This window comes from Octopus sinensis, unplaced genomic scaffold (genome assembly GCF_006345805.1).
Source record: "Octopus sinensis unplaced genomic scaffold, ASM634580v1 Contig11448, whole genome shotgun sequence".
Lineage (NCBI taxonomy): Eukaryota > Metazoa > Mollusca > Cephalopoda > Octopoda > Octopodidae > Octopus > Octopus sinensis.
Genome location: NW_021832375.1, coordinates 125,001 through 139,795, shown reverse-complemented (window position 1 = coordinate 139,795; position 14,795 = coordinate 125,001). Strand labels below are relative to the sequence as shown.

Below are 14,795 nucleotides of genomic sequence, written 5' to 3'. Positions count from 1 at the left end.
TTGGCTGCTACCACCTGACTTCTATTCTTCAGAAAGTCATGAAGCCATTCTCATATATATATATATGGTTGCATGTATATATATATAATGATCTATATAACTAATGTAGGATAAAATCTTTTCGGGAAGAAAATTGTATCAATGGCCAGCATATCAACAAATACCTTTAAAGGTTAAATTTATAAATAATTTACAAGATAAGGGCTAAAGAAAACTTCTAATGCCAAATATACCGAAAAAAAGACAAAACTTTTCAATCACCATTATAATTTATGCGTCTCGAAACAAACCGATAGAAAACTCTAAAAAATTCGTTATTACTGTATTAACCCCGAAATTGGACCAATACGGTAATAACGAATTTTTAGAGATTTCTATCGGTTTGTTTCGAGACGCATAAATTATAATGGTTATTGAAAATTTTGTCTTTTTTTCGGCATATTAGGCATTAGAATTTTTCTTTTGCCCTTATCTTGTAAATTATGTATCTATATATATTATATACTCTTTTACTCTTTTACAATGTTTCAGTCATTTGACTGTGGCCATGCTGGAGCACCGACTTTTGTCGAGTAAATCGCCCCCAGGACCTATTCTTTGTAAACCTAGTATTTATTCTATCGGTCTCCTTTGCTGAACCGCTAATTTACGGGGACGTAAACACACCAGCATCGGTTGTGAAACTATGTTGGGCGGACAAACACAGACACAGAAAAATACACACACACACACACATACATACATACATACATACATACATACATACATACATACATACATACATACATATATATATATATATATATATATATATATATATATATATATAATATATATATATATATATATATATATTCATATATACGACGGGCTTCCTTCTGTTTCCGTGTACAAAATCCACTGACAAAGCTTTGGTCGGTCCGTAGGCTATGGTAGAAGACATCTGCCCATGGTGCCACGTAGTGGGATTGAACCCGGAACCATGTGGTTGGTAAGCGAGCTACTTCCCATACAGACACTCCTGTTTGTCAACCTGAGAAGTTGAAGGGATCCGGAACACTCGTGGGAGAAAAACAATTTCGTGGCTGGGTCAAATGGACTGTGCTCACACACGCACAAACACCCACACATATAGATACATGCAAAGACGCACACTCGTAGCTATTTATACTTTAAAAATGTTGACCTTAAAACCGTGACATTCTGAAGAAATTGTATGAGTGTGTGGGTCAGCCAATATGTGTGTGTGTGTCTGTGTGTGTGTGTGCTTTCATTACTGTTTCGCTGAATTTGTAAAAGAGGGACGGAGAACTTGTTGACATCGATGACAATTTTCGTATATTGCTTCTTCTTTTTTTAATTTTTTCAGTCATTAAATTGCGGCCATGCTGGGTTACTGCCTTGCAGTATCCGCTCAGTTTATATATATATATAATGTGTATATACATACATATATATATATATATATATATATATATATATATATATATATATATATATATATGTATATGTATATATACACATTCCTTAAATCGTAGTCTTCGTTTCTGCTGGGGGCTCTTTCCATAAAGAAGTTTAGCATATAGCATCTGTTTAGGGATCCTCTGATCATTAATCTAAAGAAAATGTCCAGTCCATCATTATACTCTGAGCTTTTATAATTTGACAAATCCAACCTCTCTTCTCTGGGCAACAAATTTTCCTTTTGATGCTTTTAAAATATGAAAATTACTTTGACAGTCATTGACCAGAACAAGATGAAGATCTCAGTCAGTAAAGGAATTTGTCTGGGGTCATCAAAGTTTGAAGTTACTCTTTTTAGTTTTATAAAGTCACTAAAAGTCTTACGTTTTCTCAATTTATAGAAAAGTAACACTTTTATAAATGAGTTTATTGTTACGCATTAAATGTTAAACTAAATTTGCTCCAGCTGGTCTATATAAACAGTAACCTATAGCTTTGAACAGCCTTATTATTTTGTTGTGTATTTACATGGCATATAATGTGTGAATAGAATTTCTCCCCCAGTTATCCAAGCAAAAAATCAGAAACTTATGTTATCAATTTATTTAGAATAATTTTGTACAAAGTTTGATACAAAATAATTTTGTTATGTCTGGGGAGAGTCATTCTCTTTTAGTGCCTTATTATTTAACACACTCACCGGTAAAATTTCGTTTTGCTTTAATAGTAATTATCAATTTCTGAATAAAGTTTCTTTTTATCTAATTTAAATATCTTGATTATTTAATTTGAAAACAATCAGGTTTGTTCACTTCTATCACAAAAGAATCCAATAAAAAGTGGAGAATACTTATGAGTCTTCCATTCCAATTCCACAAAAGTCTGCTCGGTAGAGCTTCCTGTCACATCTTATAATGTACATAAAGGTCTCATGTGTTTTACTTATTTAATCTTGGTCTCTGCTGTAAGAATTTGAAATCTAATTTCAAATTAAAATAACAGTGGAGTAATATGAAGGTAAATATTGTAGGGAATTGTACTCTTCCTTTATCTGAAGTTATTTAAAAAGAGGGAGACACTGTGGCTTTTCCACAATCACATGCAATTAAAACAACAAATGTTGTGTCATTATTTTATTATCTCAGACTTTTTCAGCACAGCTATTGTTTAATTATAATTTTTTTGATTTATTTTCATAAGTATAATAGTGAAGTTTTATTTTTACTGACGAAAATTTCAGTAATTAGTAAATAACGAAGGTCATAAAGTAAGAATATAAAATTAGAATATTGTATATTGCACTCAAAACCCCCTGAATTTTTATTCAACCACCACCACTTTGGAGAGTCCTGTCTTAAACCACAACAGGACAAAGTGAGATATATCCTTAGATACATCATGTATTATATAGAAATACTATCTCTATAGGATATATAAAGGGAAAAGACATCAATATATATATATATACCAGGCATTCTACTCTCAGCTAAAAATGAAGGTAGATAACTATCAATATAGCAGAAGATATTAAAGCTGTCTATATAACAATGGGGTTGTTTAGGGAGGGGATTAGATATACAACAACAGCAACAACAATAAATGAACATTTCAAAGTTTGTCTTTATTTTAAATGTGAATTTTTAACAAAGGAGCCAAACCAGGGAAGGGATCACTATGTGGTTGATATACCTGCTAGAATTAGCAGCTAAATTCACACGATACAGAAGGGCATATTGGACAATGTGGTTGTGGGGTCTCTTTGGAAAGAGGCATGATGGTCTTGGCTGGAAAGCGTTTGATCATAATTCTCTGTTTGGTCAAGGTTAATCTGAGGCTAAAAAACAACAGTTACACAGAAATTCACTTTGCGTCTAATGACAGACATTCCATCGCAGCGAAACATTCAGCTTCTTCAAGAGCTGCACTTAATGTTGCGTGTGTCCGTGTTTCTGGGTCGCAATTTTTGAACCATTCGTTAAGCATCAGGTAGCCTTGTTTTACAGCGTCAATAGACTCATCATCAATTTTCAGTTCAGTTGCATCAACTCCTAAAAGAATCGCTGCAAAAGACACAACAATAAGAAATAAATGCAACAACATTGACAATAACATAAAACGCTGTGTACTGTAGGTTGTTATGAATATAACAAACAAACTTTATCAATAGAGAAATAAAAAAAAAGAAATAGCTATGAAACATGAAAAATATAAGACATTGTTTTCTATTGACAAAAATTACAAAGAGTTTGAATTAAATGAGATTTTTAAAGAAAATTAATTGAAAATTATACTTGAGAAAATATATGGTAAACGAGGGCAGGAAAACTTTTGTGAAGGCAAAAGTATATCAGAACCTCAAGAATTAACATTGACCTCCAACAGTGAAAGCATATGATCCATCCATTTCCTCTGCTCAATATTCTTGAAAGGGCTGTGGGGAAAGAGTCCTCAGGCACCTCCTCCATAGGGTCCTATCAGAAGCATCCATCATTAGACATTCTGCTTGTATTCTATGATGTGAAGAACTAAGACTATGGATATCATCCAACCATTTCTTTCTTGGCCTCCCCCTCGGTGTCCTGTTCCATTGGTTTGACTTTGAGAACCTGTCCTGTAATTCATTGCTGCAACACCCTGATCACATGTCCAAGGTACCACAGATGTGGAGGAGACGTGGTTCAACCTGGAGAGACTCCCAGAACTCTGAACTATAAATCCTATTGAGTAACATTACTCCAAAGACCCTTTAGAAGAATCCCATATATCTGTCTTATTCTGGTAGATTTCAGACCTGGTATTCAAAAGGGTCATGAAAGTACTGTCCCTCTGTGCCATCTACTACCTTGCAAAGTTCCCAAGAGGACACTGGAAATCGAATGATCAGTGATTGTCCAACAGTCGATAATTCTAAGTCAAACTCAATCCCATTTCAAACTTCTCCAATGAACTCCAGGTTCGATCAATTCTACAGAGCCTATTCAGTTATTATTATGTCAGTCTCAATGAGAGATGCCACCTCCAGTTCGGCTTGACTTGTGAATGTTCATTTTCTGGTAAATTCCCTTAAAGGAATTCTCTGTTTTCGCCTGAGGAGAATGATAGGATTTCGCTGTGTCACCTTTATTAAATCTCTTTTTATTGAAGCATTTACAGACATATGTCATGTGGTAAAGTCATTGCAAAATGGCAAAATAAATTGGAATTATCAGCTTCCAACACAATAACCCAATCCCTAATGGCTGCAAGAAGAACCGAACTCAAAGTCTTCTGTTTGAATAAAGATGCTTTGTTTTAGATGTGAACTTTGGTACTTGTCCTTCATTACAATAACCTAACAGTGAACCTAAAGAAAATGTAAAATAAATTCACTCACCTGTTTACCCTTAAACAATATATTTTAGTTCCCTCTTCCAAAAGATAATATTAAACGCCATTTGTGTTTTCTAGTTTATCCATTATTACCAACCATGCTAACCTCAGTGGATATTTTATGAAATATCAGGAATATCGTAAATAAAATTGTCATACAGGTAACCTATCAATTGGAAATGAGGAATGTAACTTGTTCTCATTCATTCTGACAAATAAAATAGATCAGGTGAAAGTAAAATATATAGAAATCAAATATACTCACCCACTTGCCACCAATCACGTCCTAACCTCTTAGCCACTCTCAGAAGATCCCTCTCCTTCAGAACTGGACTCTCTGAAATAAATATTTCCAAGTTTTATAATTGATTGTAAAACTTATTTATCTCTATAAATATTCTGTAGTTTATTGTTGTGGGACATTGTTATCATCAGTGGTTGGCTGGTGACCACTAGGGTTTTGCTCAGTATTTTTATACTTTCCATTGTGGGACCAGGTAATAGCTCAATATTTAGGCCCACAACAAAATAGACTAACTTTCCGAAACCTTGTTTCTCTTTAACAGAGACATCCTACATAATCTAACAATGTTGCAATTATTTCATTCAATTATCATTTCATGAGACTGTTTCTTCTCATAGTTCTCTCTCTCCTTTCATATATCTGTACCAAATCTATGACATGTGACTGTCCTCTGAACTCTACACTTCACTAACCACCATTCTCCTCATCTTCTGCTAAAGTCCAATATCTTCCAATGTGGTCTCCAAAGATCTCGTCACAAATGCATGACACACCACTTCAAGTAAAATAAACGTAATACCTGTTCTCTTTGCTGTTGGAAATCTTGAATTTTATCATCCCACATCCCAGGTCACCTGGTCATTATCTGGTGCAGGGAATATTTTAAGACTCCTTAATAAAGGTGAGCAATGATCAGTTCTCCACAGATGAAAGAAAAAGTGATATCAGGTGTCCTAAAACACTGTACACTTGTACAAAACCCCATTCACTACATACAACTGGACATCTACACATTATTGCAGTGAAGACATCTGAAATGGTACAATAGGACTGATACTCAAAAATATATAAGAAAGACGGGAATACAAAGTGCGAGCTCCAAATCTTTTATTTTCCAGAATGTTTGGCATATATATTTCTTTTAACCCATCTTCGTTCTGTGACTTGATCTCAATGCTTTTACTCTTATTGCAAAATTAGGTAGTGTACCATCGTCGTAATAGTTTTTCAAGTTTCCCTTTAAACTTCATCAGGGTTTCTCCTGCTATTTTGACCTTCACTTGTTTCTGCTTACCTTTCACAAATGACGGGCTGCATTACTCATTTGCATTGAACCACATTCTTCACCAAGTTTCTCAGTCTACCCAGTTAATCCAGAACTATTTGCATATCCTTTTATTTGTTGTTACTATTGTTATGTAATCCATTAATGTCTTCTCGAGTGTTTTCCTTTGAGCCATTTCTTATCAATCTGCTGATTTAAGTAACATCTCCATAACAATCACAAACCAAATGACTGATTTTGTAGAAACTACAGCAATTCCCGCTTCAAAATGATACCAGTCTATCGAGAAAGTTTTCCTCATGAACTGCATATTGAAATTGTTATAGCAGCTCCTCATCAGATCCTTAATCTTTTCTCATATATAAAACAGGTCCACTGCTTCCATCAACAATTTGTTTGCTAGAGAACCATAAACCAGATCAAATCACACAACATTCAATCCCTTTTATTCTTCTTTCCGTCTTGTATCACATCCTAGATTTAAGACACATGTTCCACACAGCCAGGAATGCCAGAGGATTCCAGTCTTCGAGATACTTTTAGTCCCATATTCATTATTCTGTAGATTTACCGTTGATCTCTTTGTGAATACAACCTTATAAATCTTGCCATTTATATTCAAGGTTGAAATTAGTCTGAACTAATCAATCGGTATTTGATTGCTGGTTTCAATGGACATTTCAAACTGTCTATGAATGGGAATCATTGCTTTTGCTTTGGATCTCCTGCATATATCCATCCAGTTCATCTTTATTGTATTTTAGCTTTCTGTTCTTAGTATCTGCAAACAGAATTTCCTTGTAGAAGTTAAAGAGGAGTGTTTAAATTTGTTGACGACATGATCATTTTTCTAGGGCTTTTGGAGCAAAATTGTGCCCAAGGCCCTTTTTAAAGCGGTTGATGTTAGGAAAGGCACATCACCATAGAAAAGCCGGAATGTATTCCTCATCCAATCAAGGCGGACAGTATTTGTTAATAAGAACTGACATGGATAGGAATCATCCATCCAATCGATAGGAGCATAGAAACCAGATGATAAATGATGAGGGTCATCAGTGTCTATCTTGGAGAGAGAGGGAGAGAATGGTTGTCTCAACATCAAACCTAATGCTTTTACATGGATAAAGACAATGTTTAGGGGATGTAATGATAAATTTATTATTAGTGAAAGAAAAAGGCAGGGTGTTCACATACGGAACACATTTCATCGTAAATCTGTCACATTATGAGAGATATTTGCCTAAATAGCAACAACAGCAATAACCTATCAGTAAACTTTGTAACTACATATTTTAGTCCTCCGTTTCAAAATACAGTATTAATTCTATTGTCTTCTAAATTATCCATTTTCCGAACCATGCCAACCCCGTTTACTATTTTGTGAAATTCCATTGATATCAAAATGTCTAATAGAATTATTATACAGCTAATATTTCAGATGTAAATTAGGAATGGATCTTGTCCTCAGTCATTCTGATAAACTACAAATGCTCAGGTGAAGGTTAAATTCATAGAAATCCATGAGGTACTGTAATTTGCTTCTCACCAACTGGCTGTGATGTTGTCAAGGCATCCTTCACAGAAGTTGGAGTCTTTGAAATGAATATTTTCAAGTTTTACGTTTTATAGTATAATTTCATTATAGTTATTGATAATCAACACTTTACTATTGTGGGAAGGGCATACAGCTGTAAAAACTAGTTCGTAGGGATGTGGTTGTGTACCCATGTAAAAGTTATGCTTACTTTGAGGGTAACAAGGTGTAAAATATCAGATGAGGGTACAAGATAATGCTATGAAACATTCACAAAGACAAGTTTAAGAGAGTTAATGAATGATAGCTGATTAATTATCATGTTAATGCGGCGTTTAAACACTAACTATCAATATAGATTGTATAAAATCTGTGTGAAGAACATGTGACATTTGTTACAATGAATATGGTTGTGTCTCAGCACAGTTGATATTATGGTAGTTCCATGAGAAACCATAGAAAAATGTAACCATTTCCAGTACCGAATACTAATGATGAATTCTTTTCTTGGTCAAATAACAATGACCAGGTTCCATGATCTAATTTCAACATAACAATCAAGTCGGAAGTAAAACCAAAATGTGAAAGACTGAAAACAGTGACTCTCTTACAATTGAAACCATCTCAAAGCCAACAATTGTCAGTATAACGATGTCTATATATGGACAGTAAACGTTATTCAAACATCGTAACAAGCAATAATTATATATATATATAGTTAGAAAAGAGTTGTGAGTTCAAGTCACACTGGAATCTCATACGTTCATTCCTTTCCATGTATTGCATATGTTAGCATCAATGTTTTGTTCAAATGTGAACATATGTTCTCTGTTCAATATGAATGTTATCAAAATCACTGAACCGGTTTCCACAATCGATATTATTATACTGAGCTAATATGTTATACCAGACAGGAAACTACTGTAACAATCTAAGACAAAGAATTATGATGAGTTACTGGAAGACAGCATCATCATCATCATCATCAACATTCAAAGTTTGTTTTCCATGCTGGAATGGGTTGGAAATCTTGACAGGATCTGACAAGCCAGACAACTGCACCAGGCCCCAGATGGTTTCTTTGGCATGGTTTTCTACGGTAGGATGCTCTTATTGATGCCAACCACCCCACAGAGTGTACGTGACCCCTTTGTATAAAGCACAAGTACTGGCATACTTAGCCAAAAGACATGTAAGACAAAGACCCCACAGCCGGGAGAGGGGGTATTGCAAATTTCTCTCCCCGCATCCTGATTCTTTTGTCATCACATTCCCTTCTCACCTCCTGAAAATGTCATCAGCTTCAGTGAAACAAAACATCATAGAGTAGTGAGGACCGTCTAATTATGTAGAATGTAACACAACTTGATTACTACTTGTGCTATAATTAAATGCTCCCAGAACACACTAGGAAGTGGTTGGTGGAAACTAGGAAAGATGACACCACAAGTTTGAAAGGAACGTTTGATATTGTTGGGAAATTGATGATCATTTCTAATGCTTGTGCGACAATAAAATATACCCAGGACCCTTTATAAAGTGGTTGGGGTTAGAAAGGGTCTACCACCTTAGAAAAGCTGCAATGTTTAAGTGAGATGTTTTCCTCAACAAATGACGGTTGGCAGTAATTTCAGATACAACTGACTTGGACAGTGATGACCCACCTAGTGTATGGGAGCATGGAGAGCAGATGAGAAAAGATGAGGATGATATCATTTATTGTATTGAAACTTTTAACCAGCATCTTTCTTGAAAAGACGGAGAGAAAGAGCATGAGTGAGAGAGAGAGAATGAATGAGTACAATGAGATGACAAACAGGGCGAATATTCTCCTTAACGGGAGAGAACCGTTTCAGGGTTTATATTTAATTTTTGAATCTTTCTTTCTGCGAGTGAATGAGTAACTGATGTTTGCATAAAGTACATTTATTGGATATTCGTGTTGTTGTAGAAGAACAGAATTTCTTTATAGCTAAGCATTCAAATGAAATGTAGCAGTGGAACCTGTTCTCGGTCATTCTATTGACCAAAATAGCTCAGTAAAAGCTAAAATTTATAGAAATCAATTATGTAATGTCATTCTATACTCAGCACGTGGTTCTTCTACTGTCTGGACCTCTTTGTCTTCAAATATTGGCCTTGCTGAAATAAATATTTCCAAGATTATACTTTATAGTAAAATTTCTTTAATGAACATCGATATTTTATAATTGTGAAATATTCCTATAGCCAATAGTCAAGATTAACCGACCCAAATCCCCCCACTCTGTTGGTAACGAAGGGCTTCTCCCTAAGAGTGGAAAGCAGATTGTATGAGACCTGTGTACGGACAGATGTACAACACAATAATGAAAGATAGGCTGTGAAGATAGAAGACATGCAAAGGGTCGGAGTCAAATGAAGCCAGCATGCTTCACTGGATGTACAACATCAGTGTTCAGGTAAGTCGCAGTGGAAATGTCTTAAGAGCAAATCTGGGTATAAGAGTCATCCGATGTAGAGTTCAAAAGAGAGATCTTTCATAGTATGGTTATGTGATGCATATGGATGAGGTGATCAGCATAAAGAGATGCGGATCTCTAAATGTGGAGAGAAGCTGAGGAAGAGGAAGACTGAGGAAGACATGGGGCAAAGTGGTGAGAAATGATGTTCAGATGCTGAGCTTCACACGGAAGATAACTAAAACGACTGAGACAATCAGCAATTTTCTGTGCTTGAAAAGACCCAACTGGCTAAGTAACATCGAGGCCATCAAGGCATGTCCTTTATGTGCATACCCCCCACCCTGAACACAATCTGTCCCCTAAAAAACATCTCCACAAGCTAAATTCCATACACCCTTCCCCAACATGATCCCTAACAAGATATAAAATGTTAGGTGAGGGTACACGATGTTCCTATGACAAAATAAGTTTACATTTCAGACATACAAATGTAAGAGAGTTAATGAATTATAGCTTATTAATTATCATGATAATTGTGTATATATGTGATACAATGGCACTGTGCTTGACGGTGCAATACTAGATATCAATATAGATTGTATATAATCTGAGTAAAGAACATATAACCTTCATTACTATGAATATGATTGTGTCTCAGCACAGCTAATATTATGGTAGTTCCATGAGCAGACGAAGAAAGATATAACCAAGTCCACTGCCAAATACTAATGATTAATTCATTTCCTGGTCAAATAACAATGACTATCTTCCATTAAATAATTTGAACGCAACAATCAAGACCAAAGGGTGAAACACTCAGAAAACTGTGCCTCTTTTAGCATTAATATCATCTAAAATCTAACAAGAGTGAGAAAAAGAATGACTATATGGATGGTAAATGTTGTTCAAACAATGTAATAAGTGTATATTATATATAGTTACAAACAAGGATTTGTGAGATCAAGTCACACAGGGAACTCATATTTAATTCCTATCTTTATATTTTATGTCAACACCAATGTTTTGTTTAAATGCAAACAGATGTTCACCATTCAATACTAAATTTAATATTTAATCAACGTTAATGATCATTATACTTATAATCTTAGAGATTTGATTTTTAATTTCTTTAATTTATAACAAAGTTATTCTGACCTGAAACATTCAGGGTAGGTACCTAAACAACATGTCATGACAGACATCTGGCTACATAACAACAACAACAATAACCTATCAGAAAACTTAGGAAAGACCTTAGTAGCAAAAGAAACAAAAGCTTTCTCGTTAACTCACCTGTTTACAAATAAACAACGAAATGTTTTAGTTCTCTGTCCTAAAAGACATCATTAACTCTATTATGTCTTCTTATTTATCCATTTTACCAACCACGTTAACCTTGATTTTATGAAATTTCAGTGGAATATTTAATAGAATCCTTTTTACAGCTAATGCGGAAACTAGGGATTGACGAGCGATTATAAGAGTTGAAGAGGCCCTGTAGTAAGGTGAAGATCGGCAATGAGTATAGTGAAGAAGAATTCCGGATAGAAGTAGGAGTTCACTAGGGATCATTCCTGAACCCCTCGTTTTCATCATAGTCCTCCAGGCAATAACAGATATGAAAAATCAAAAGCAATTCAAGATTGAAATCAAAATGGAAATTGTAGTTGTGACCGATGCCAGTGCCGCCTGACTGGCACCTGTTCCTGTGTCACGTTATAAGTACCATAGAAGCATAGGTCCTTGTCACTGCCACCTGACTAGTTCCCTGTGCCGCTGGCACGTAAAAAGCACCATCCAAACGTGGTCAATGCCAGTCCCAACCTCAACTGGCTCCTGTGTCGGTGGCAAGTAAAAGGCACCCACCACACTCTCGGAGTGGTTGGCATTAGGAATGGCATACATATGTGGAAACCTTGCCAGATCACATTGGAGCCTGGCGCAGCCTACTGCCTTGCCAGTGAAATCGTCCGACCCATGCTACTATAAAAACGGACGTTAAACGATGATGATGATGATGATGATGATGAGTTCTGTGACCAAATGACAAAATTAACTCTATTGTGTCTTCTAATTTGAACATTATTACCAACAGCATTAACCTCAATGGGTATTTCATAAACTCTCAGTAAATCGATATCTTTAATTCAATTATTATACAGATAATCGTTCAATTGGAAAATAGGAAAGGAAGCTGTTTTCAGTTATTCTTTCGAGCACAATATACTCGGGGGAAGAAAACCTTACAGAAATCAATTGGGAACTATTATTTTATACTCACCTATTGCCTGAGATGCAGCCCCTAATTCCTGACAAGTAGCCTCTGTTTTTACACACATGTCTTCAAACTTTGGAGCCCCTGAAATAAATATTTCCAAGTTTTACATTTAATAATAAACTTTCTTCATCTTTATTTTTATTAAACCCTATCTTTTTATTGTGAGACATTCAATTCCTGTCGTTAATGGTCAAATGTTGACCATTATGGTTTTGGTCAATATTTCTGTACTTTCTACAGTGGTCCCATGTAATAGCTCAATATGTCCACAATAAACAGACTAACATTCCTAAATCCACCCTCTCCCTCTCTCTCTCTCTCTCTCTAAAAACACATTAAATATTCAAACAATGTTGCAATTATCTCGTTTAATTAACACTTGATAACAGTTTTCTCTTAGCTTTGTCTTTCTTTTCTTATAACTCTGCCAAACCTATGGCATGGCACTGTCCTCTCATCTCTAGAATTCACTAATCAACATTCCTCTCTAATTAAGTAAAACTGAACCCATAAAGACATGTCCTTTATGTGCATACCCTCCATCCCACACACAATCTGTCCCCTAAAAATCATCTCCACAACATGATCCCTAACAAGGTGTAAAATGTAAGGTGAGGGTACAGGATGTTCCTATGACAAAATAAGTTTACATTTCAGACATACAAATGTAAGAGAGTTAATGAATTATAGCTTATTAATTATCATGATAATTGGGTATATATGTGATACAATGGCCCTGTGCTTGATGGTGCAATACTAGATATCAATATAGATTGTATATAATCTGAGTAAAGAACATATAACCTTCATTACTATGAATATGATTGTGTCTCAGCACAGCTAATATTATGGTAGTTCCATGAGCAGACGAAGAAAGATATAACCAAGTCCACTGCCAAATACCAATGATTAATTCATTTCCTGATCAAATAACAATGACTAACTTCCATTAAATAATTTGAACGCAACAATCAAGACCAAAGGGTGAAACACTCAGAAAACTGTGCCTCTTTTAGCATTAATATCATCTAAAATCTAACAAGAGTGAGAAAAAGAATGACTATATGGATGGTAAATGTTGTTCAAACAATGTAATAAGTGTATATTATATATAGTTACAAACAAGGATTTGTGAGATCAAGTCACACAGGGAACTCATATTTAATTCCTATCTTTATATTTTATGTCAACACCAATGTTTTGTTTAAATGCAAACAGATGTTCACCGTTCAATACTAAATTTAATATTTAATCAACGTTAATGATCATTATACTTATACTCTTAGAGATTTGATTTTTAATCTTCTTAATTTCTTATAATTCAGGGTACGTACCTAAAGAGACATTCAGGGTACGTACCTAAACAGCATATCATGACAGACATCTTGAAGTGTGACATCTTAAAATTAGGTAAAGGCAATATTTAGTGGATGTAGTGATATATATACTGTCACAAAGAAAAGACCCCAGGAACACCTATCATAAATCTGTCCCATTATGACATACCTGGGTCTACACGAAAGCTTGAAGCACATTATTCCACACAATAAGGTCAACAAGACAACAAACAGAGCCCCAAAGATTATCTTACCAAATTCACTTTTGCTGAGGGTGTATTCTCGACACACGGGGCATCTCTTAAATGTAATTTCAGAAAAACAATTCTCGCAGAAAACAATATCTCCACATGGTTGCAGTCTCACAGTGGCCATGTTCTCTTGACACCAGCGACATCTATGGAACAAAATATAAACAGATTTCATCAATAACATTCATGTATATCAATTTTTACATGGTATACATGTTTACAGCACAAAATATTATGAAACTCTGCAGTGACCTCCATGAGTGTCTCACAATTTCTATTTTAAAGAACCACGTTCGGACAGATTTATGTGTGTATAAGTGCTACGCAGACACACACACACACGTGTATATTTATACAGATATTGTTAAATATACGTCTTGACTCTGATATATTACAAAAGCAGTGCCCCACATATATTCCAAAACCATACTTCACTTCTAGACTCCATTTCTGCTGAATAAAACTATATATGTACACAACTTTGTGTCTATATACGAGGTCTGATCAATAAGTATCCAGACTGTTGCTATAGTAACGAAGCAAAAACACGCAGAGTGAAGCCGCTTGGCAAAGATTGATCTCAATCTGTGCTGTACATGCGCACTAATTTTTATGTTCTAGCTCATATCCGCTGTTTACAGCAGTGCTTGGAAGCCTACGTAAAGTTGCAGAAAGTGTATGGAGAGGAGTGTATGAGCCACACACACATGTAAGAGTGGTTCAGACATTTTAAGTATGACCGAAAAGGTCGATATTGACGAAAATTCTGGAAGATCTGCAACGAGCAGAACTGAGAAAAAACATTGCT

At 35.1% G+C, this 14,795-nt stretch overlaps 1 protein-coding gene across 7 annotated transcripts in view; it reads right to left on the bottom strand.

The window, feature by feature from the left end:
• Window positions 1-2,740: 2,740 nt before the first annotated feature.
• The window catches only part of LOC115228946 (E3 ubiquitin-protein ligase MIB2-like), a 78,148-nt gene continuing 66,093 nt past the window's right edge, over window positions 2,741-14,795 (bottom strand). For 5 of the 7 annotated variants that reach the window (XM_029799390.2, XM_036499050.1, XM_029799389.2 and 2 more), the window contains 4 exons: window positions 13,991-14,133; window positions 12,403-12,480; window positions 5,099-5,170; window positions 2,741-3,524 (listed from right to left, as the gene is read on the bottom strand). In XM_029799390.2, the coding sequence (XP_029655250.1) occupies window positions 3,325-3,524; window positions 5,099-5,170; window positions 12,403-12,480; window positions 13,991-14,133 (493 nt within the window). In that variant the 3' untranslated portion in view covers window positions 2,741-3,324. Of the gene's footprint in view, window positions 3,525-5,086; window positions 5,171-6,735; window positions 6,739-9,554; window positions 9,820-12,402; window positions 12,481-13,990; window positions 14,134-14,795 lie in introns of those variants that run through there. The other 2 variants (XM_036499053.1, XM_036499052.1) reach the window with 2 other exon arrangements.